This window comes from Somniosus microcephalus, chromosome 2 (genome assembly GCF_052327205.1).
Source record: "Somniosus microcephalus isolate GS21.2 chromosome 2, FLI_Smic_1.0, whole genome shotgun sequence".
In the NCBI taxonomy this organism is placed as follows: Eukaryota; Metazoa; Chordata; class Chondrichthyes; order Squaliformes; family Somniosidae; genus Somniosus; species Somniosus microcephalus.
This window is the reverse complement of record NC_140988.1, coordinates 186,186,834-186,212,748: the sequence shown is the minus strand read 5'-3', so window position 1 is coordinate 186,212,748 and position 25,915 is coordinate 186,186,834. Positions and strand designations below refer to the sequence as shown.

Genomic DNA, 25,915 nt, shown 5'->3' with positions numbered 1-25,915 from the left:
TGTTGGCTAAGAGGTGGCGACTATGCCCTTTTTATTTTTAGCCTTTTTCACAATTCTGTAGAAAGGTTTATTGAGCTAATAAAAATAAGTTTGAAACAGTTTTCTTTGTCCCATCAAAATATATGAGTGTTACAATCTGTAAAAGTTAATGAAATACAGGCAGGCATCCCTTGACCTGTGTAGTGTTTAAAAAGGCAACATATTATGCAGAAAATGCTCCAGAAGTGTGTTTTGGCAAATTCTGAAATGTTTCTAAAACAAGTGATTTCAGAGTCTTTCTCCAATACTACTTTGCATTGTATAGCAGTTAATGTTGTAGCAGGTACTGAAAACATGAGCGAAAAGGACTAAAGCAACATCACGGGATTAAGTACTGTAGATATAACTACAAATTGCATGACTTCGATTTGAAAGGGAAATACATTCCTCCTCATCATCTTTGCTTACCAATGATATCTGAACCAACCAAATAAAGAATTATTGCTTTGAAACTGGGATAATTGGTTTAAGAATTTAAATTAATGCAACTTGGGTTAATGTGGTGCTATGTTATACGGTAAACTTGTTTTGACTTTCCCGGTGGCACAGAGCCTTAGTGGTAGTGGGTGCAGTTGTGCACCCGATTCACTGCATGCCTTGTTAAGTGATGCACAATTTCTGGGAGCACACCAAGGCCGCACTACAAGCATTGTTTTTGAATATATATACGCACATTAGCTGTACATAATGGGCAGATTAACAAGAAAAATCTGAGATTCATCTATACATCAATAACCTAGTTAGCAGCAGTCATCATGGATTCAAACGGGAAAGAACTTGCCCGACGCCGAGGAAGCAACATTCCAAGTGACTGCAGAAAGTCCCAAGACTTGGTGTACCTCGACTTTGAAAAGGCTTTTGGTAAAAGCTCCACACAAAAGGCTATTAATTATGGGAACGGTAGCATAGTGGTATTGTCACTGGGCTAGTAATCCAGAGACCTAGACTAATGATCTAGAGACGCGAGTTCAAATCCCACCACGGCAGCTGGGGAATTTAAATTCAGTTAATTAAATAAATCTGGAATTTAAAAAAAAAGCTAGCATCAGTAATGGTAAACATGAAAGTATCGGATTGTCGTAAAAACCCATCTGGTTCACTAATGTCCTTTAAGGAAGGAAATCTTCCGTCTTTACCTGGTCTGGCCTATATGTGACTCCAGACCCACAGCAACATGGCTGATGCTTAACTGCCCTCTGAAATGGTCTAGCAAGCCACTCAGTTGCAACAACCCACTATGAAACACAATAAGGAGAATGAAACCGGATACACCACCCGGCATCGACCTCGGCACTGGCTAGGGACACGGCAACGTCACAGAATGTACTCTGGGTGGGGGACTTCAATGTCCATCACCAAGAGTGGCTCGGTAGCACCACTACTGACCGAGCTGGCCGAGTACTGAAGGGCATAACTGCCAGTCTGGGCCTGCGACAGGTGGTGAGTGAACCAACATGAAGGAAATACCTACTTGTCCTCACCAATCTACCTGTCGTAGATGCATCTGTCCATTGGTAGCAGTGACCACCACATCTGTCCATTGGTCATTGTGGACATGAAGTCCCGCCTTCACACTGAGCACTCCCTCCAGCGTGTTGTGTGGCACTACCACCGTGCTAAATGGGGTAGATTCAGAACAGATCTAGCAGCTCAAAACTGGGCATCCATGAGGCACTGTGGGCCATCAGCAGTAGCAGAATTGTATTCCACCACAATCTGTAACCTCATGGCCCGGCATATCCCTCACTCTACCATTACCATCAAGCCAGGGGACCGACCCTGGTTCAATAAGGAGTCTAAAAGAGCATGCTAGGAGCAGCACCAGGCATAGCTAAAAATGAAGTGCCAACCTGGGGAAGCTGCAAAACAGGACTACATGCATGCTAAAAAGCAGAAGCAGCATGTTATAGATAGGGCTAAGCGATCCCATGATCAACGGATCAGATCAAAGCTCTGCAGTCCTGCCACATCCAGTCGTGAATGGTGGTGGACCATTAAACAACTAACGGGAGCAGGAGGTTCCATGAATATCCCCATCCTCAATGATGGAGGAGCCCAGCATACGAGTGTAAAAGACAAGGCTGAAGCGTTTGCAAACATCTTCAGCTCGAAGTGCCGAGTGGCTGATCCATATCAGCCAATTCCTGAAGTCTCCACCATCACAGAAGCCAATCTTCAGCCAATTCAATTCACTCCACATGATATTAAGAAACAGCTGGGCGCACTGGATACAGCAAAGGCTATGGGCCCCGACAACATCCCGGCTGTCGTGCTGAAGAGTTGTGCTCCAGAACTAGCCATGCATCTAGCCAAGCTGCAGCTACAACACTGGCATCTATCCGACAATGTGGATAACTGCCCGGGTATGTCTTGCCCACAAAAAGCAGGACAAATCCCTCAGTCTACTCTCAATCATCAGCAAAGTGATGGAAGGTGTCATCGACAGTGCTATCAAGCGGCACTTACTCACCAATAACCTGCTCACTGATGCCCAGTTTGGGTTCCGCCAAGACCACTCGGCTCCAGACCTCATTACAGCCTTGGTCCAAACACGGACAAAGGAGTTGAATTCCAGAGGTGAGGCAAGTGACTGTCCTAGACATCAAGGCAGCCTTTGACCGAGTGTGGCATCAAGGAGCCCTAGTAAAGTTGAAGTCAATGGGAATCTGGGGGAAAACTCTCCACTGGCTGGCGTCATACCTAGCACAAAGGAAGATGGTTGTGGTGGTTGAAGGTCAATCATCACAGCTCCAGGACATCGCTGCAGGAGTTCCTCAGGGCAGTGTCCTAGGCCCAACCATCTTCAGATGCTTCATCAATGACCTTCCCTCCAACATAAGGTCAGAAATGGGAATGTTTGCTGATGACTGCAGTGTTCAGTGCCATTCACAACTTGTCAGACAATGAAGCAGTCCATGCCCGCATGCAACAAGACCTGGACGATGTTCAGGCTTGGGCTGATAAGTGGCAGATAACATTCGTGCCACAGAAGTGCCAGGCAATGACTATCGCCAACAAGTGAGAGTCTAACCACCATCCCCTGACATTCAACAACATTACCATCGCCGAATCCCCCACCATCAATATCCTGGGGGTCACCATTGACCAGAAACTTAACTGGACCAGCCACATAAATACTGTGGCAACAAGAGCTGGTCAGAGGCTAGGTATTCTACAGCGAGTGTCTCACCTCCTGACTCTCCAAAGCCTTTCCATCATCTGCAAGGCACAAGTAAGGAGTGAGATGGAATACTCCCCACTTGCCTGGATGAGTGCAGCTCCAAGAACACTCAAGAAGCTCGACACCATCCAGGACAAAGCATCCCACTTGATTGGCACCCAATCCACCACCTTAAACATTCACTCCCTCCACCACCGGCGTACCGTGGCTGCAGTGTGTACCATCTACAAGATGCACTGCAGCAACTCGCCTGTGGTGTATGTGCCTTTAAGAGCCCGTGTACTGTAATGCCGGTAGTGGCCACTCGGGCTATATAAGCCTGTATAGTGTCTTGTATCTTTTAGTTCACCTCCAGACTTTGTTCAGTAAACACCTGTTAAATGAACTCCTGCATTCCGTGTCTCCATTAGCACACGGATACAACAGTGGCGACGAATTGGAAATGGACTTACCTGCAATTCGGCAGCACCTCAAGGAGATCGATTCCTCAGACGAAGGTCGAAGAAAAAAACAAAAGAAAAACTGTGGTTTCACCAGCTAGCCGGGCTGGTGGCAGGTACTGCAATAATCCTTCCTGGGCGGCGGGCTGGGGCTCGATCGGCTGGCTCTGCAGCGGGGCCAAGCAGCGAAGGCGGAGGCAAACAGAGACAGAGGGTGGAGCACTCGGGAGACAGCCGGCGCTGCAAAGCGGGTCGGCGTTCGGACCAAGCAGAGGGAGGGAGAAGTCCCAGAGAGTCCGACGGGAACGAGTCTCCAACTATTAAAAATAGCTGTATAAATAAAAACCACGGAGAACAGCGTTGTCGGCAGCGGCGGGAAAGCGCGGGAGGCGCCATTTTTTTTCGGCAGGGAAGGAAAGCGCGGGAGGCGCCATTTTTTTCCCAGGATGCCTAAGACTGGCAATATTACGGCTTTCAATAGTGATGTAGAGGATTGGACCACATATGTGGAAAGAGTGGAGGTATATTGCACAGCGAATGAAATAGAGGATGATAAAAAGGCATCGGTACTTCTAAATCTAATGGGCGCAAGGACATACGGGCTGTTACGAAACTTAATCACTCCAGCCAAACCGATGGACAAGAATTTTAAGGAGATTGTTGATACCCTACAGGAGCACTTAAACCCAACACCACTGCTGATAGCAGAACGATTCAAATTCTTTAGGAGGAATCAGCACAAGAATGAAAGTAACGCTGATTACCTCACCGAATTAAGGAAACTGTCAAAGCACTGCCAATTCGGGGCAGGACTGGCAGATTCTCTTCGAGACAAATTCGTCTGCGGTCTCCTAAGTGAAGGAACACAGAAAAGGCTACTTTCTGAGAAAGATTTAACACTGGACAAGGCTTTCAGTGTGGCTGCATCATACGAAGCAGCAGCAAGAGGAGCTGCAGAGATACAGCAAAAGCCACAGGACTTCGGCACCCATGAAATGACACAGGGTTTCGAAAGATGTTATCGCTGTGGCAGATCCACCCATAACCAGAGGGACTGCTGGTTCAAGGACAAAGCATGCAGGCAATGCGGAAAGATGGGACACATTGCACGTGTATGCCGATCTGGAAACAAAAAATCCACTGACAGAAAAAAAATCAATAAAGAACAGTACAAAAAGGTACAAATGATGACGGACAGTATGATAAAAAAATTGGCCCTTAGTGTTAGGGGGGATTAAATACGTGGGGTTACGGGGTTAGGGCTTGGGTGGGATGGCTGTTGGTGTAGGGACCGGGTGCTAGGGTTTGGATGATCAGCCATGATCTCGTTGAATGGCGGAGCAGGTTCGAAGGGCCGAATGGCCTACTCCTGCTCCTAGTTTCTATGTTTACAGGATCAGCTCTGACCGTCATAAGTCGACGGGATTACGAGCGGCTATTTCCGCATATACCTTTGAAAGACACATCCATTATCTTGAAAACATATACGGGGCAGAAAGTATACCCCAGAGGGAAAATAAGGGTGCCTGTTGTATACAACGGCAAGGAAATACAGAAGTTGTATTTATACGTTCTGCAAGATGGTGGTCCACCGCTGTTGGGACATGAATGGATCAGGAAGATATGTTTAGACTGGCACTCCATTCAGGCACTGACGGTGACCAGTAAGAAAAAAAATGATGACGACGTCATACCTGAACGATTAAAAGACATCTTGGCCAACGCCAAAGAAGTGTTTCAACAGGAACTAGGAACCTTGAAAGGCGTCACTGCCTCAATAAAAGTGGAAGATGCGGCAATTCCCAAGTTTTTTAAGGCAAGGCCGGTGCCATACGCAATTCGTCCAGCAGTCGAGGCAGAGCTGGCGAATTTGGAAAAGGCAGGCGTGTTATCCAAGATAGATTGGAGCGAGTGGGCAACACCCATTGTCCCGGTCATAAAGAAAACGTTGAATAATGATAAATCTGAAGAACAGAGAAAACTTCGCATCTGTGGGGACTTCAAGGTGACTGTAAACCCGGTCCTTCACACGGTACAGTAGCCTCTTCCGAGGATAGAAGATATTTTCGCCTCACTATCCGGAGGGAAACGTTTCACCAAAATTGACTTGGCACAGGCATATCTACAGATGGAGGTTGAGGAAGCCTCTAAAAAGTATCTCACGATAAACACACACAAAGGCCTGTACCAGTACAATCGACTGGTTTTCGGAGTAGCATCAGCTCCAGCTATCTGGCAAAGAGCTATGGAGCAAGTCCTGCAAGGGATTCCGAGGACTTAATGCTACCTAGACGACATCCTTGTAACAGGAGAAAACGACAACGAGCACCTTGCCAATTTGGAGCAGGTGCTCACTAGGCTGAGAGAACGGGGCCTACGAGCAAATCGCCACAAGTGCGAATTTTTCCAGAAACAAATATCATATTGTGGTCATATAATTAACGAGGAAGGGTTGCATAAGTCACCTGAAAAAATTGAAGCGGTCATAAAAGCCCGAGTACCTGAAAATGTCTCACAATTAAGGTCGTTCCTGGGATTGATAAATTACTATCATAAATTTTTACCGAACTTGTCAACTCTTCTGCACCCTCTTAACGCACTGCTACAAACGGGAGTAATTTGGAAATGGAGCGAAGACTGTAAACGTGCCTTCCATAAATGCAAAGGCTTGATCACGTCCAAGGAAGTTTTGGCTCATTACAACCCATCACTACCAATCAGACTGGCGTGCGATGCATCCCCTTACGGCGTAGGAGCGGTATTATCGCATAGATTCCCTGATGGCTCGGAGCGGCCGATAGCTTTTGCGTCACGCTCATTGAACTCAGCTGAGCGTAACTATGCCCAGATCGACAGGGAAGCACTCAGCCTGGTATGGAGAGTGAAGAAATTCAACCATTACCTAAATATACAAAAATTTACCTTGTTGATTGACCATCAACTCCTCCTCTCCATATTCAACCCTAAAAAGGGCGTTCCCATTATGACAGCGCAAGGCTACAGAGGTGGTCCCCTTTCCTAGGGGCACACCAATATGACATAGAATACAAAGGATCAAAACAGCATGGAAATGCTGACGGTTTATCGCGCCTACCGTTGCCAACGGTAGAAGAGGCACCTACAGTGGACCCAGTGGAGATGTTCCACTCAACCATAGTGGAATGTCTACCAGTAACAAATTCTACCATTGAAAAGGAAACGAGAAATGACCCGACTCTCTCACGAGTCTACGATTTAACAGTGAAGGGATGGCCAGCACATGGCGAACCACTGTTGCCAGCATTCTCGCAAAGAAGAGAACAGCTGTCAGTGTGCCGAGGAACCTTGATGTGTGGATCCAGAGTGGTGATTCCACCCAAACTCCAGGATAAAGTGCTAAAGGAGCTTCACGAGGGGCATCTGGGTGGAGTGAAAATGAAGAACCTAGCCAGAGCGTTTGTGTGGTGGCCAGGTATTGATGGAGACATCGAAGAAATGACCAAGGGCTGTCTAGGATGCCAGAAGGTCCAAAACGCCCCACAAGCCCCTCTACATCCATGGGAGTGGCCCTCATCTCCATGGCAAAGGGTACACATCGACTTTGCTGGTCCATTTATGGACTCAATGTTCTTAATCGCGGTTGATGCACACTCCAAGTGGCCGGAGGTAATAAAGATGTCGTCCACCACCACGGAAAAAACCATCACAGTATTAAGGACCATATTTGCCAGGAATGGGCTGCCTGAACAGATCTGTTCTGATAATGGACCGCAATTTGTGTCCGAAGAATTCAGGAAGTTCTTAAAAAACAATGGGGTTAAGCACTACACGTCCGCCCCATACCATCCCGCCACCAATGGATTGGCTGAAAGGTTTGTCCAGACCTTCAAGAAGGCCATAAAGGCCATGGGTAATGAAGACATAAATCTACAGCATAAGGTAGATAACTTCTTGTTTGCATACAGGAATGCAACACATGTGGTTACAAACCAAACTCCCACCATGATGTTTTTCAATAGAAGACTAAGATGCCGGCTGGATTTGATCAAGCCAAACATCAGAAGGGACGTAGAGAACCGGCAATTTCAAGGCATGAATGAAAGGCCAACTAGAACCTTCCAGATAGGTCAACAAGTTTTGGCCCGGGACTACCGTACCGAGAAATGGCAGCCTGGAACTATTTGCACACGACTAGGACCGCTGATGTATACCGTGGACATTGGAGAAAGCATAATAAGGCGCCATGCTGACCAGATCATAGAGTCATCCGAAAAGGGACAACCTACACCACAACTCTATACGCCTAGTGAAGCAGAGATACCCATAGTATCTACCTCCGATCCGGTGATACTGGAACCAGATGAACCCGACACTGGCATTCAAGCCGAATCGACCTTGCCAAAAGAACCTACTACACCACCGAAAACTACGACACCACCGATGCGTTATCCGGACCGAGTCAGGAAGCCTCCAGAGAGACTGACTTATAATTGATTAACTGCAGCAAATGTGTAGATTATTGTTCTTGTAAACATGTTTATTAATGATTACTTAAAACGTTATGTACTGGTTGTCTAAAAGGGGAGGAATTGTGGTGTATGTGCCTTTAAGAGCCCCTGTGTACTGTAATGCCGGTAGTGGCCACTCGGGCTATATAAGCCTGTATAGTGTCTTGTATCTTGTATCTTTTAGTTCACCTCCAGACTTTGTTCAGTAAACACCTGTTAAACCAACTCCTGCATTCCGTCTCTCCATTAACACACGGATACAACATCGCCAAGGTTTCTTCAGCAGCACCTCCCAAACCTGCGACCTCTTCCACCTAGAAGGACAAGGGCAGCAGGCGCATGGGAACACCACCACTTCCAAGTTCCCCTCCAAGTCACACACCATCCTGACTTAGAAGTATATCGCCGATCCTTCATCGTCATTGGGTCAAAATCCTGGAACTCCCTACCTAATAGCACTGTGGGAATACCTTCACCACACGGACTGCAGCGGTTCAAGGCGTCGGCTCACCACCACCTTCTCAAGGGCAATTAGGGATGGGCAATAAATGCTGGCTTTGCCAGCGACGCCCAAATCCCATAAACGAATAATAAAAAAATCAAAGCTGTGTGGATTCAGGGTAAACCCTGGGAATAGATAAGTACTTGTTTCCTACTTTTCAGCCAATTCTTTATTAAAAGAGTTATGTCAGAATAAGTGGGGGGGGGGGGGGGGAATGAAAGTAGTAGTAGAGTGGGGTGCTTCAGGGCTTGGTGCTGGAACCACTAATGTTCCTAACTTATATGAATGACCTGGATACAGAAACATAATACAAAGTAGTCAAATTTGCAGAGGATACCAAACTAGAAGGAGCAACATAATTGGAAGAGGCAGCTCAGAAATTACAAAGAGTTGGACAAGATGTGTAATAACTGGCTGAACAAGACCAAATAAAATTTAATGCAGAACAGTGTGAAGGAAAATGTATACGGTTGTGTAATGGTTAGAGTACTGGATTAGCAACCAAGCTAGAGTTCAAATCCCATCATGGGACACTAGAGCTTTGTTTCACTGCCAGCCTCCTGAGTGCTGAACATCAGGATCACAAACTACTCAGGACACACTTGAAGATGCTTCCAACAGAAAGCCACAAACAATTATAACTGAAGTGTAATTAAGTAAATAACCCTCCCAGTTAATGGAGGCGACCATGGAGAGCGGACTGACAGAGTACAGCCCTTATGATGCTTGTCTGAAAGGGGTATCCAACATTTCTGTATAGCTGTTAAGGGTGTGGTGTTAAAGGGAATGTCTCAGTGGCAACAATGCCACTCGTCTGTCACATACTTGTATACCGTCGCTTTTTGGGGTCAGTTAATAGAACACTAACTTTATACTGGGATTTAGAGTGGAGAAAAAAAACTTGAGGCTTCCGTGCTTTGAAAGAAATTTTGATTCGAATTGATGTAATCATTTCTATTATGTCCGTGAATGATTGAGACACGGACAGCAGGAGTGGAACAAAACAAGTCTTTACTGATGGAAGTCAATAGTGAAACTGAAAACAACAGAGGCTCACTAGCGCCTTTTATACAGGAGTGGTCGCTGCCGGTACTGCAGTCTGAGACCAGTTATTCTCTTAAAGGTACATACACAACAATTCCTCCCATTTTAGATAAACAGTACATAACATTCATTTAACAACTAAATGATAACTAATTACAATCACAATTACGGTTGCTAGATACATTGGTTAAGTTAAGCAATTATAAGTTCAGTCTTTGAGGAGGCTTCCTGATTCTGTCTGGATAACGCCTCTTTGGGGTATCAGGTTCTTCTGGCAATGTTGAGTCGGGATCAATGTCGTTGTTTGGTTCATCTGCTTCCAATATCACCGGTTCTGTGGTAGCTGCAATTGGTATGTCGATTTCATTTCCAGGTGTATCAGATCATGGTGTGGAGTTGACGTTTTCCAGTGACTCTAGAATCTGGTCAGCATGGCGTCTTACAATGCTCTCTCCAACGTCCACGGTATACACGAGAGGTCCTTGCCGTGTACAAATCGTTCCTGGCTGCCATTTCTCAGTGCGGTAGTCCCGGGCCAAAACTGGTTGACCTATCTTAAAACTCCTGGTCGGCCTTTCATTCATATTCTGAAACTGCCTGTTCTCCACATCTCTTCAGACGTTTGGCTTAACCAAATCCAAGCGGCATCGTAGTCTTCGATTGAAGAACATCATGGCTGGAGTTTGGTTGGTAACCGCATGTGTCGCCTTCCGGTAGGCAAACAAGAAGTTGTCCACCTTGTGTTGTAGGGGTATATCTTCATTACACATTGCCTTGATAGCCTTGTTGAATGTTTGGACAAACCTCTCGGCCAATCCATTAGTGGCTGGATGATATGGGGCAGATGTGTAATGCTTAACACCATTGTTCTCTAAGAACCTCCGGAACTCTTCAGACACAAACTGTGGTCCATTGTCAGAGCAAATCTGTTCAGGCAGCCCATTCCTGGCGAATATGGTTCGTAAAACTGTTGATAGTTTTTTCCGTGGTGGTTGAGGACATTTTAATTACCTCTGGCCACTTTGAATGTGCATCCACCGCGATTAAAAACATCGAGTCCATGAAGGGACCAGCAAAATCAATGTGCACCCTTTGCCATGGAGATGAGGGCCACTCCCATGGATGCAGAGGAGCTTGTGGTGGGGCGTTTTGGACCTTCTGGCATCCTGCACAGCTCTTGGTCATCTCTTCGATTTCTCTATCGATTCCCGGCCACCACACAAACGCGCTGGCTAAGTTCTTCATTTTTACCCCACCCAGATGACCCTCATGAAGCTCATTGAGCACTCTATCCGTCAACTTAGGTGGAATTACTACTCTGAATCCACACATCAAGGTTCCTCTGCACACTGACAGCTGTTCTCTTCTCGGCGAGAATGCTGGCAGCAGTGGTTCGCCATGTGTTGGCCATCCCTTCACCGTTAAATCATAGACCCGTGATAGTGTCGGGTCATTCCGTGTTTCCTTTTCTATGTTTGCATTCGTCACAGGGAGACATTCGACTAAGGTCGAGTGGAATAACTCCATTGGATCCACTGCAAGGTCGTCTTCTTCCACCGTCGGCAACGGTAGGCGTGACAATCCATCAGCATTCCCATGCTGTTTAGTTCCTTTGTACTCGATGTCATATTGGTGCGCCCCTAGGAAAAGGGGCCACCTCTGCAGCCGTTGTGCTGTCATTATCAGTACGCCCTTCTGAGGGTTGAAAATGGAGACAAGAGGTTGATGATCGGTTAGTAGAGTAAATTTTTGACCGTGCAGGTAGTGATTGAACTTCTTCACCCCCACACTAGGCTGAGGGCCTCTGTCAATCTGGGCGTAGTTACGCTCGGCAGAAGTTAACGAGCGTGACGCAAAAGCTATCAGCCTCTCTAAACCATCAAGGAATTTATGTGACAGTACCGCCCCAATGCCGTAGGGAGACGCATCACACGCCAGTCTGATCGGCAGTGCTGGGTTGTAGTGAGCCAATACTTCCCTTGAAGTGATTAAGTCCTTACTCTTCCGAAAGGCCCGCTTACAATCATCGCTCCATTTCCATGCTACCCCCGTTCGTAGCGGGGCGTTCAGTGGGTGCAGAATTGTCGACAAATTCGGCAAAAACTTGTGATAGTAATTCACCAATCCGAGGAATGACCTCAGTTGCGACACATTTTCAGGTGCTGGGGCCTTAACAACCGCTTCAATTTTGTCAGGGGACTTATGTAACCCCTCTTCATCAATCAGGTGGCCACAATACGATATCTGTTTCTTAAAAAACTCGCACTTGGGGCGGTTGACTCGTAGCCCATGTTCCCGTAGTCTAGTGAGCACCTGTTCGAGGTTGTTAAGGTGTTCACGGTCATCTTCACCTGTCACAAGGATGTCGTCCAAGTAACACTGAGTCCCCGGAATCCCTTGCAGGACTTGTTCCATCGCTCTTTGCCATATCGCCGGAGCCGATGCTACTCCGAATACCAATCGATGATACTGGTAAAGACCTTTGTGAGTGTTTATCGTGAGATACTTCCTGGAGGATTCTTCAACCTCCATCTGCAAATATGCTTGTGCTAGGTCAATTTTTGTAAAACGCTTCCCTCCAGACAGTGAGGCGAAGATGTCTTCTATCCTTGGAAGAGGATATTGTACTGTGTGAAGGACTGGGTTCACCGTCACCTTGAAATCTCCACAGATGCAAATCTTCCTTGGCTCCCCGGACTTATTGCTTAACTTTTTCTTCATGACAGGAACGATGGGTGTCGCCCACTCGCTCCAGTCGACCTTAGACAACACGCCTGCCTTCTCCAGCTCTGCCTCGACGGCTGGGCGAATTGCATATGGTACCGGTCTTGCTTTGAAAAACTTGGGAACTGCATTCTTTTCTATTTTTATCGAGGCGGTTACGCCTTTAAGCGTGCCCAGTTCTTGTTGAAATACCTCTTTGGCGTTAGCTAAGATTGTTGACAATTGTCCAGGAGTGATGTCTTCATCTTTTTTACCGTCCACCGTCATTGCATGAATGGAGTGCCAATCTAAGTTTATCTTCCTGATCCATTCACGTCCAAATAACGGTGGCCCACCATTTGGCAGTATGTAGAGATACAATTTCCGTATTTTCTTGCCGTTGTATTCGACAGGCACCCTTATTTTTCCTCTGGGGTATACTTTTTGCCCAGTATACGTCATCAAGACGATGGATGTCTCTCTCAAGGGTATGTGTGAGAATAGCCGCTCGTAGTCTCGTCGATTCATGACGGTTAGCGCTGATCCTGTATCCAATTCCATTTTAACTTGGGACCCTGCTATCGTGAGGGTGACCCAAATGGTTCGGTGATCCTCTTTTGCGATTACATTGTGAAGTTTGAGACAGCTTTGTCTCCTGTTCCCGGATTCACTATCGCTCATCTGGTCTTCGGAACTACTGTCCGTCATCTTTTGTACTTTCTTGTACGGTCCCTTAGTAGCCTTTTTGTTGTCATTGGTCTTCTTCCCAGACCTGCAAACTCGTGCAATGTGTCCCATCTTTCCGCATTGCCTGCATATTTTGTCTTTGGACCAGCAGTCCTTCTGGTCATGGTTAGTTCTGCCGCAGCGGTAACATTTTGCAAATCCCCGTGTCATTTCGTGGGTGCAGTATTCCTGTGGCTTTTGTTGAATTTTTGCAGCTCCCCTGGCTGCTGCTTCATACGATACTGCCACGCTGAAAGCCTTATCTAGCGTCAGCTCTTTCTCTGATAGTAACTTCTTCTGTGTTCCTTCACTCAGGAGTCCACAGACAAATTTGTCCCGTAGGGTATCTGCCAGTCCTTCTCCGAACTGGCAGTGCTTTGATAGCTTGCGTAGTTCCATAAGGTACTCAGCATTGCTCTCATCTTTATGCGGAGTTCTCCTGTAGAATTTAAATCTTTCTGCTATCAGCAGCGGTGCAGGGTTTAGGTGTTCCTGTAGGACAGCAACAATTTCGTTAAAACTCTTTGCCTTCGGTTTGGCTGGAGTAATCAGGTCCCGCAATAGGACGTACGTTCTAGCGCCCATTAAGTTTAGCAATACCGATGCCTTTTTCTCATCAGCTATTTCGTTTGCCTCGAAATATACCTCGACTCTTTCCACATACGTGGTCCAGTCCTCTATTGTATTATCAAAAGCAGTGATACAGCCAGTCTTCGGCATCTTGCAAATCTAAAATGGCGCCTCCCGCGCTTTGCCTTCTTCCCAGATTTAACAAAATGGCGCCTCCCGCGCTTTGCCTTCTTCCCCGCTGTTGCGAGCGCTGCTTTCCGCGGTTCCCGTTGCAACCTGCAGTTCCTCGCGGTTTCTTGCGCGTTTAATATTTTTTTTAAAATTATTTTCCCGTCGTGGGACAACCCTATGGGACTCTTGCCTCCCTCTTCTCGGGTCTATACGCAGCCCGGCTTTGTAGCACCGGCCGCGCCCTGTGTGCTCCACCCTCTCTCTCTCTTCTTCCCGACAACGCTGCTCGGCCCCGTTGCAAGCCACCCGCTCGAGTTCGCGACTGCCGCAGCCCAGGAAGGATCAGTGTACTACCTGCCACCAGCCCGATTCGCTGAAGCACCGTCGACAGGAACCAGGCCCCGCTTCCGACAGCTTCTCCAGCAATCTTCAACTCCGCTAACACAGGGGCGGATGCCCACGGTCGACGCCCGTTTCTACTGCCTCTTACTTTCTTTTCTTTCTGGCCTCGACCTCTGCTCACTTCGCTGTAGGAATGGATCCCAGGAGGTGGTGCAGACTGTAGGTAGGTTCGTATCTGCTCGTCGCCAGTATTATGTCCGTGAATGATTGAGACACGGACAGCAGGAGTTGAACAAGTCTTTACTGATGGAAGTCAATAGTGAAACTGAAAACAACGGAGGCTCACTAGCACCTTTTATACAGGGGTGGTCACTGCCGGTACTGCAGTCTAAGACCAGTTATTCTCTTAAAGGTACATACACAACAATTTCTATTTTGTATCTATTCTTACTACAAGGATAATATGAAAACTTATTTTTGTACAACACAAAGCAGAATTAAAATTAACTATACAAAACTATTTTTTTTTTACCGGCACAAACACATTGGGCTGAATGGCCTCCTCCTGTGCCGTAAATTTCTATGATTCTATGATTGTGAAATTGAATTCAATAACTTGAGTAATTTTGGACAAGCACCAGAAAATTGGAAAAGCTGCTACAGTATTTGTAAAAACCCAACTGGTTCACAAATGTTCTTCAGAGAAGGGAACCTGCTTCCTCTACCTGCCTGACCAAGATGTGGTTAGTAGTTAAATCCACTGTCCTCAGGTCAACTGGGAGTGGTTAATAAATGCTGTCTTGCCAACATTGTTCACACCCCAATAATATAAAAATAGAGACATAGCAAAGGAAGAAGCTAAAGAGACACTTTGGTATCTTCAGACTGAACGCTACAGATTTCCAGCCAGTGCAAAGCAGCAAACAACAAAGGATGTTGAAATGCACAGCCAAAACAGTCAGAGGATGTAGTGATCAAACTGTACAATGGTCTGGTCAGAACACAACTTGAATATTGCTTCCAGCTATAGTCGCCAAGAAACGAGAGATATTCAAGCACTAGAGGCAGTACAGAGAAGAGTCACGAAGCTGATCATATGATTGAATCTATTGAGGATACTGCAGGGCACACATCTATCAATTAACAAACAATATTTTACAAGGGGCGTCACACTCATTACTTTCCTTGTGAAAAGGAGGCATCAGCTGGATAGGGTGTGCAGGATTTTCTCATGTGCAAGATGGTAACCATGTGTGTATTAGTATGCTTCATTTCAACCTTATGGCCTATGTAAACAGAAAGGGTTTGCACTAAATGTTCAATAGTAACTGACTACAGAATCATTATGCATGTCAATGGCCAAAATCCAGGAAGTAATCATGATGCCTTCAATGTAACATGGTCTACTGTGCCCACAGATTTTGAAGGAGAAAAAACACATTGGGGCTGTGTCGGGGGGGGAGGCAGGCATGGTGTTGGGTTGATCTTATTAGGCCATGGCTAACCTCTGTATTTTTGGCTGCTGACCCCACTGAAAAACCTCAACAGCAGAGGAGAGTTTTGGGCTGGTAGCCTGACCCCGTTTGCTGTTCTTCAGAGGCCACCATCTACAAGAAAATTGTCTCATCCAGCTATGATACATAAAGTATGTTTGCAAAAGGGCAATGATTGTGTAGAATGCTTCAAGCCATATAATCTCTCGGGGGTTGGGAATTGGTTCGCCTGATGGGCCGCACCAGAAATTGTGCAAAAGTGAGCAGTGCACTTAACTTCATCATCTTCTGGATACCAGAAAAAGACCATTGCCAGGGATGGAGAGCCTGGATGACTGCTGTGGGTCAGTGAGTGACCTCCCTTCTGCAGCTTTGAGTCATGTTTTTACTGGAGCAGGGCCTCAAGTTTCAAAAAGCACCAGTCCCTTTGATACACCTTTTGCAGCAGGATCTCCAATTCTTCAGCATCAAAGGGAGTAGCAATGTCCACATCTCTACTGTGAACAATTGATCTATTTTCCTGCCACCAGCAATGCTTTCCATTTCAGGGTGAGCTGCAGCCTCAGGAGATTTTATATTCCCCAATCAATTGTACTACAGGCTAACCTCTCTAGACAAGTTTTTCATGTGCCATTAACCCATTCAAATTGGAGAAAAACATTCCTATTGCAAAATTCAGTACATGGTCTCAAAGTCACCTGCACAGGTGATGCTGAGCAACAAGCGCAAGTGAGCCTGAGCTACAGGCCAGCTCGTACCCATTTTTGCAAATTTAAGGTTCATTTTTAAACCATTTTCTTGTACAATGGAACCCTTTCATACAGCTACAGCTGAAGCTGCTCTATACATAAGAAATAAGAACAGGAGTAGGCCATATGGCCCCTCGAGCCTGCTCCGCCATTCAATAAGATCATGGCTGATCATCGACCTCAACTTCACTTTCCCACCCGCTCGCCATATCCCTTGATTCCAAAAATCTATCTATCTCAGCCTTAAATATACTCAAAGACTCAGCATTCACAGCCCTGTGGGGCAGAGAATTCCAAAGATTCACAACCCTGAGTGAAAAAATTTCTTCTCATCTCAGTCTTAAATGGCCTACCCCTTATCCTGAGACTATGCCCCCAGTTCTAGACACTCCAGCCAGGGGAAACAACCTCTCAGCATCTACCCTGTCAATCCCCTTCAGAATCTTGTATGTTTCAATGAGATCACCTCTCATTCCTCTAAACTCCAGAGAGTATAGGCCCATTCTACACAAAATCTCATCATAGGACAGCCCTCTCATCCCAGAGATCAATCTAGTGAACCTTCGTTGCAGCTGAGAAACTGGTTATTAATGTTGAATTAAGTCAATTGCTTCAGACAATTTTATCCTGCATCCTTCTATACTATTTCAAGTACAGAAGCTGAGTTATCAGAAAAGTCCATCCTTCACTCTCATTCCCATTTATAGGTCTTCATAATTCTGCTTTTAGCTATATGATAAAATTGACATATCTTAGTTATAACATTTAAATAATTAAGAATACACAAATCTTGAGCTTTCCTATATAACACATGAAAAATTGAAAGGAAAAATAAAACTTGCTCACCCAACTTCAGTGCTAGGTGACATTGTACAATAGCAGACTGTGCTCCCAGCAGGCAGTATATTACGGTAATAACATTTTACCATCACTCAGTAATTAGCTCACCTCTGAGTACTGGATTTGCTGTCCAACACTCATCATTATATTTCATTTTTAGATGCCATGGCATTCCAAATTTGAGTAGAGGTGCCTGTGACTATTCAGATACAAAGTAAAGCTATTAGAAATTAATAAAATGTGTTGTTTTAGTAGCTGATAATTCATAAAGGAAGGCTTTCACACAAGATCTTTGTGAGCTTTGCTTGCAGCACTCCTTTCAGAAACCAAATATTCACTACTCTTGCAAACTCCTAGTGAGGTCAGCTACAATTACTACATTTTCTCCCTTCTTAAAGATGTAAATGCTTGCTGGGGTAAAGTTCCATGAGCACTGGCAGCCCTCTGGTACCTCACCCAAGTGAGCGTTCTTCATGTGTGAAGCAATACGGTAAATGTCTGCAGGCTGAAAAGTAGCACAGCCAAGCCCTAACCTGTTCTCACCAAATATCCACACATGCACTTTCCAGTAGGGGTCACTCAATAGCAATGATGAGTGAAAATCACAGCTGATCTTTCCTCGCCCTTGCACTGAAGCCAAACTGTGCGCGCCAATTGCTGTTTTGACCAACATCAGTTAACTCAGCAGAGACCACTAAGCAAACCCGAGATCTTTTGGTCTATATGGCAGTGATATTTGAGGTTATGCCTTTCCCAGCTTGACCATGAGGACAGCTCTACACAATTTTTATATCAAAAGTTTCAGACAGTACTTTTGCATAAATACTTTATGTATCATAGCTGGATGACATCATTTTCTTGCAGATGGTGGCATCTGAGGAACAACAAACAGGTCAGTACTCAGAGGTAAGACCTTCTAAGGCCCAACCCAACCCCCAAAGGTGTTTTTCCTGCTTCAAACATTTTTTAAAAAATGCATTGGAGTCTATTTGCATGAAGATGGCTTTGTCCAAAATTACATTTAATATAAATAATATGCAAGCCAGTAATGTATGGTAAAGCACACAAAGATAAGTTAATTGTAGATACTAACATAGATGGATGTAAAACGCTCCCCACTGTTGTGAACTGGCATGGAAGTTCCCTCCTTCTACATGTAAATACCGCGTGCTGACGGTCTGTGAACGAAGTCTGTTAAATAATGCCACCTTTGTTCCTGATGCAATACATACTAAAAAAAAGAAAAATTGTTAGTATTATAGGAAATCAAAATATATTGACATGGATAGGTCGAGTTACCTCATTAAAGTTTCAACTTAAAAAAACAAAAACAAATTCTCAACTTATTCCACAAGTGTTTTAGCTTGTAGCCATTTAATGACACTGTACAGTATAATGTACAGGAGAAACTGGCAAACCGTGTTCCAGCTTTAATAAATATCAGATTCTATTTTAGTATTTTTTCCTTCCTCTTTGCAATTTCTCTTCTCTCCTTACTTTGCTCATCATTTGATATTGTTTTCATTGCCAGTTCTTCACTTTCTTTCAGTTACTCTTTATCCTCTTTCAGATAAAACTATCAAACGAAGAATTTATACTTTCATCCACAATTTTCCAAGTATTCTCAACTTTTAAAACAGCATTCACTCCCTCAATGGACTGGCAAGTTTATCAAGTCAGTAGCTGAACCTAAGACCAGGAATGACCCAGGTTTGATCCTTTGTCTAGTGAGTTAGCTGATATCCGCCAGGGAACTGGAACGAGCACTTTAATTGGGCTCACTGCCACTACTTTAGGGAAAATCAACAATTGCTCCCATTCCCAACTGCCATACAGCAAGCTCTGCTGGAAATAAGTGTGTAGATTTCAGAGAAGGACAGGGCAGTGATGTAGCCCACAATTGAATCGTCCACTGTTAAGGTTCACAATGAACAATGGCCACTTGGGTGAGGTACCAGAAAGCAAATCAGGTCTGTGGAACTGTAACCCAGTGAGGAGTCAACAATTTCAAGGAGAGAAAATTGGACAAAAATCTGTTTTTTTTAAAAATGGGAATACATCATTCACAGAACCAAGTTGGCATTTCATGGCCTCTGCTCAGCAAGTTCTATAATTGGTCACTGCGAGATACTCAAGAAGAAGTCGGTTAGACTCGTCGGATTTTTCCTTCCTGTGGCGAACAACCTCACTCCATTCTAATTCTCCCAACCAACCAAGCTGAGATTGGAAATTCATCGTGTAGAAATGCAAACAAACCCATGTACTGTACTGTAACTCAGTGTGCAGTGTATTAATTTAGCAGATCTTTAGTTCGTAAAGATCCTGTGGAACTTTGTGCAATGAAAAGAACAGTGACTTTATAATTTTCCATCTGATGCAGATAGTAGATTGTACAGGAATTTGCCAATCTTATTAACTGTGAAATTTCAAAACATGCCAGTACAGTTATCCCACCCTGCTTCGCCACCCCCTCCCCTGACAAATTGCAGGTCTGATAAACACAAGATTTACCTTTGACTAAAATGGATGTATTCACAGTAATTTCCTAATTTCCTCATTCTTGAAGCTACAGAATGACCAAACTATTTCTGAAGAGAGCCATTATCCAGGGCTACAATAGATGAAATAATGCTAAATTTTTAAACTCAACCAACTAGAATCTTTTTGGAATGAAAGGTTATGTGCAATATCATACATTTTTTAAAATCTAAAGTATACCATTTCCTCATTGTGTTGTCTATGATATGTAACATTTAATATTGGGCAGCCAAATGCATATATACTTACAGTCTGCATTTTTCAAGGACTGTTTCTTTTTAGAAGGTTTGGAGATTACTTTGATCCGTTTGCTGTGAAAGACGCCAATGTCGTCACTATTACCGTAAAACATTTTTACTGATAACATGAAGTGCTTTCTCTTGTCGGAGTCAGATATGTATAATGTTTTGGCTGTGCAATAGTTCTGCGAAAATAAAAGGACAAAAGATTTTGCACAATTAAACAAATAAAAGCAGAAGCAACATGGCTTTGTGAATGAGACAATAAGATGAAACTTCATGGGACTGGTTTCAGGTTTTCTAAAGTTTAATTGTGATTTAAACTTTAAAATAGAAACAGAATTGCACACATTTTTAAAAAGGCAATAAAGGGCATTAAATACTCTACACCACATCTTCTTGGGATCAGGTACAAGTGCTTTCAAAGCAGTGGGTGGAAATGGATTAAATGAGCTCAATTATTCCAGGGAAGAGGAGAAACATGAATTGAGGTCAAAACTGATCACACAGTTATCAAAGCAATGTCAAAACAAAGTGGGGGGAGGAATTAAAATCAAATGCTCCTAAGACTTTGACATGCTACAATCTGCTTCTCTAACTGATTGGCTTCTTTGATCTTTCTTGGCAGGGAACACAGTCATGCAAAGATATGGCTGTGAAGTTTGGCACATGCTCCCTTGTGTGTTTCATTACCAGCGTCTCATTCCACCGTTTAGATTTAAGTTTTGAAAAAGGTGTGGAATATAGCTTGTAGTTAACATATCTGAACAATTTCTGTTGAGCATATTAAAATTATTCATACTGGCCACAGAGCTTCCAGAGGATAACTTCACTGAATTCTCCTTTTGTGGATTTGATATACTGAACCAAGGTAATGGCCCAGAAATTCGGGTCTGGGGCTTCCCGCGGGTGTAAGCCCCCGACCTGCACTTACCTTGCGTGCCGGCCGTTGAGCTCTGGGCCCCCGCGGAATTCCGATCCGGGGCCTGCTCCAACTGCTGGCGCGTAGTGCTTGCGTGTCCCAGGGGCGCAGTTAGTTCGATGCGTCCCCTGGGATCACATGGGCCATGGGCAGCCAATCGGAGCAGGGAATGCTCCATTCATAAGTCTGACAGGAAGTGCTGTCAAACTTAGAAATACTACGGGCCCCTTCCTCTTACAAGACATCACTAAATCTTCAAATAAATTTTAAAAAGCATCATTTTTTAAATAAACTATAAATGAAATGAAATAACTTTTAAACAATAATTTACATTTTTGAAAAAAATAATTTTATTTTCTAACGGGGCTAAAAATAAACTTACCTCGCTTTAAAGTATTTAAAAATAATAAACATGTGGAAAAAATGTTTTAATTTTAATTAATTCACCACTTACCTTGTAAAAAGCAGGCATTACGCCTGCTTTTTACATTTCTAATTTCTGCAGACTTACCCTCCCGGGAAAACCTGTAAAAAAAAAAAACAAAGTTCGATGCGCACGCGCAGCCTCCCCTGCGCACGCGTTCGACCTCTGAACCCCTGCTTTCAGGGGAACGGAAGTGCCGGTTTCCCGTGCATGCGCAGTGCATACAGGAAACCGCACTTCCATTGGGACTACGGGTGAGTGCCCCGTGCGTACTCACCCGTGGAGACCCAAATTTCTGGGCCAATATTATGTAACTATGGTATTAAACTAATGATAAACAAAATCCCCCTCTATCAGAACAAAGTCCCTCAAAAAAATTAATTAAATCTTGACCATTGTTCAGAAAAGTACTGTAAACTGGACAAAAACAGGCATGCTTTGGTGCACCAGTTTGCTCTAGCAGTGTGAAAATGTGCATGTTCATGTGTATAGTTCCAGACAATGAGCATAAGGGGTTATGAAAACCCCTACACATGCTGGCCACTGATTCAGGAACACTAGTGTCTGAGGCCAGATCTTCAGTCCCCTGTGATGCATGTGGCGATTCTAATCAAACTACTGTCACATCTGCTGGATTTACCAGCCTTATCAGACTTTATAAATCTGATCACCGCATCATTTTTTCTCCCATCCTAGTAATGTGGCGAGAGTAAATCTTCAATACATCAACACCCACTTATGGAACTAAAACATTAATTTAGTCTTGTATATCTGCCAATTGTAATACTAAGTGATGTGCAATATTTGGACTATATTATAACTATAATTGCTTTGCCTTAATACCAAAAAAGGTACATGTGTCTCTTACTTCATCTTATAAACAATCATTGGATGACCCTGGCTGAAGAATTTAAAACAAATTCCAGCTCTTTCACACCAGGTTACAATTTCAGTACCACCTACATGGCAATATTCAAAGAAATAAATAATTTACCCAAGTTTTTTTCACATTCAAAGATTTTGTGAAGCTTATTAGGAAGATGCTATATTTTGATTTTTCGATGAGGCAGAGCTAATTCCTGTGCAGAACAATTACAAGTAGCAACATACAAAATAATCAATTGATTGCTGCCCTAATAGAGAAACTGCTAGAAATGAATTCCGATGAAAGTTTAATGTTACTGGTGCAACCTAACAACAGAAAATGCTGGAAATACTCAGCAGGCCAGGCAGCATCCGTGGAGAGAGAAACAGAGTTAACATTTCAGGTCTGGGACCCTTCATCAGAACTGGGAAAAGCTGGAGATGTAACAGATATTAAGCAGGTGGAGAGACAGGGGGGTTGGGGTTTAGGAGGGGAGGAAGGAATTGAAAGAACATACTGTGCTTCTGTAAGAGGCAGGAAAGATAAAATGTTGCAAATGGGAGTGGCAAAAATCATACAGCATGAAAAAAGGGGGCAGGGATAATTATCTGAAATTGTTGAACTCAATGTCGAGTCCGGCAGACTGTAAAGTGCCTAATCGAAAGATGAGGTGCTGTTCCTCGAGCTTACGTTGAACTTTATTAGAACAATGTAATAGGCCGAGGACAGAGAGATCAGAGTGGGAGTGAAGCGGTGAATTAAAGTGACAGGCAACCGGAAGCTCAGGGTCACCCTTACGGACTGAACAGAGAGGGTCCGCAAAGCGGTCGCCCAATCTGCGTTTGGTCTCCCCAATGTAGAGGAGACCGCATCGTGAGCAGCGAATACAGTATATTAAATTGCAAGAAGTACAAGTAAATCGCTGTTTCACCTGGAAGGGGTGTTTGGGGCCCTGGACAGTGGGAAGGGAGGAGGTAAAAGGGCATGTGTTGCATCTCCTGCGCTTGCACGGGAAGGTGTCAGGCGATGGGGAAGGGCTGTTAGGGGTGATTGAGGAGTGGACTAGGGTGTCGCGGGGGGAGCGGTCCCTTCAGAATGCTGAAAGGGGTGGCGAGGGGAAGATGTGTTTGGTGGTGGGGTCACGTTGGAGGTGGCGGAAATGGTGGAGGATGATACGTTGAATGTGGAGGCTGGTGGGGTGAAAAGTGAGGACAAGGGGAACCCTATCATGGTTCCGGGGAGGGTAAGGGGTGAGAGCAGAAGTACGGGAAATGGAACGGACACGGTCAAGGGCTGTGTCAACCACAGTAGAGGGGAATCCTCGGTTGAGGAAAAAGGAAGACATGTCGGAAGCACTGGTATGGAAGGTGGCATCGTCAGAACATAGAAACATAGAAGATAGGAGCAGGAGTAGGCCATTTGGCCCCTCGAGCCTGCTCCGCCATTCAATGCGATCATGGCTGATCATCCAAATTCAGTTCCTGCTTTCTCCCCATACCCCTTGATCCCTTTAGCCTTAAGAAATAAATCCAACTCCTTCTTGAATATATTTAATGAACTGGCCTCCACCGCCTTCTGTGGTAAAGAGTTCCACAGGTTCACCACTCTCTGGGTGAAGAAATTCCTCCTCATTTCTGTCTTAAATGGCCTACCCTTTATCCTTAGACAGTCCCCCCTGGTTCTGGACTCCCCGACCATCAGGAACATCCTTCCTGCAACAAACGCGGCAGAGACAGAGAAACTGGGAGAATGGAATAGAGTCCTTACAAGAAGCGGGGTGGGAGGAAGTGTAGTCCTGGTAGCTGTAAGAGTCAACTCTCACCCCTTCCCCACCCTCCCGGAACCACGATAGGGTTCCCTTTGTCCTCACCTTTCACCCCACCAGCCTCCACATACAACGTATCATCCTCCGCCATCTCCAACGTGACCCCACCACCAAACACATCTGCCCCTCACCTCCCCTTTCAGCATTCCGAAGGGACCTCTCCCTCCGCGACACCCTGGTCCACTCCTCAATCACCCCCAACAGCCCTTCTCCTTCGCCTGGCACCTTCCCGTGCAAGCGCAGGAGATGCAACACATGCCCTTCCCACTGTCGAGAGCCCCAAACACCCCTTCCAGGTGAAACAGCGATTTACTTTGACTTCTTGCAATTTAATATAGAAACATAGAAGATAGGAGCAGGAGTAGGCCATTCGAGCCTGCTCCGCCATTCAATGAGATCATGGCTGATCATCCAAATTCAGTACCCTGTCCCTGCCTTCTCCTGTATTCACTGCGAATATACTGTATTCGCTGCTCACGATGCGGTCTCCTCTACATTGGGGAGACCAAACGCAGATTGGGCGACCGCTTTGCGGAACACCTCCGTTCAGTCGGTAAGGGTGACCCTGAGCTTCCGGTTGCCTGTCACTTTAATTCTCCACTTCACTCCCACTCTGATCTCTCTGTCCTCGGCCTATTACATTGTTCCAATGAAGCTCAACGTAAGCTGGAGGAACAGCACCTCATCTTTCGATTAGGCACTTTACAGCCTGACGGATTCAACATCGAGTTAAACAATTTCAGATAATTATCCCCGCCCCCTTTTTTCATGCTGTATGATTTTTGCCACTCCCATTTGCAACATTTTATCTTTCCTGCCTCTTACAAAAGTACAGGATTTTCTTTCAATTGCTTCCTCCCCTCCTAAACCCCAACCCCCATCTCTGCACCTGCTTAATATGTTACATCTCCAGCTTTTTCCAGTTCTGAAGAAGGGTCCCAGACCTGAAATGTTAACTGTTTCTCTCTCCACGGATGCTGCCTGGCCTGCTGAGTATTTCCAGCATTTGCTGTTGTTATTTCAGATTTCCAGCATCTGCAGTATTTTGCTATTTTATTTTAGTAACATTAAACTGTCTTTGTTCACTTTTAATCAACTTGCTGTGCATTTCAAGTATTTTCTGTTTCCCCCATATTTCCAGCATTTATACTTTGCTTTTAACACCTCAAATTACAAAATAAAAAGCCAAAACACTGACAAAACTGAAAACATTTTAAAATTAAAAACTATTAACTTCACGTTCTTTTCAGGTTTCATAATCTTTCCCAACACATCACATACTTCGCAAAAATAATTTCAAAAAGGCTTTTAAAAATAATTGTTACTAAATATAAACTTTTCACAGAAACGAGCTTGAGTATCAGGCCCAGATTATATATCCACTGTGCATAAATTTTTCTGTGGATATGCACTTTGAATCAAAATATAAAAAATTAAATAATCAAGACAATTTTGCGGTGTAGAAGAGATTCAATTTTTTGACTCTATACCAGTTTTGCCTATGCAAATTAATTCATTGACTCCACTTTTTTTTTCTGAATTAAATATGTGGGTTCAAACCTATTTTCCTGTTACAGAAACATTTGAAGACTAGGAAAGCACATAGCATTTGAACTCTCATATTTAATGTTGAGTCAAAATAATACAGGTCTCCCCTAGCTAATGGGTGAAGCCATTGTCCCACTATAGTACAAAACCACATAGACTAGCCACTACCAGATTCAATTCCTGGTCTTTGCTGAATAGCATCCCTGCCAATGAAATCAGCCATGGAAATAGTGGAGATACGACCTATTGGTATTATAGTAAACTAAT

At 44.5% G+C, this 25,915-nt stretch overlaps 1 protein-coding gene across 2 annotated transcripts in view; it reads right to left on the bottom strand.

Moving 5' to 3' along the window:
• rbpjb (recombination signal binding protein for immunoglobulin kappa J region b) overlaps positions 1 to 25,915 on the bottom strand; it is a 136,550-nt gene that overhangs the window by 32,648 nt on the left and 77,987 nt on the right. For both annotated transcript variants that reach the window (XM_085968104.1, XM_085968113.1), the window contains exons 5-6: positions 20,075 to 20,249; positions 18,381 to 18,518 (exon numbers count right to left, since the gene is read on the bottom strand). In XM_085968104.1, the coding sequence (XP_085824230.1) occupies positions 18,381 to 18,518; positions 20,075 to 20,249 (313 nt within the window). The remainder of the gene's footprint in view (positions 1 to 18,380; positions 18,519 to 20,074; positions 20,250 to 25,915) is intronic.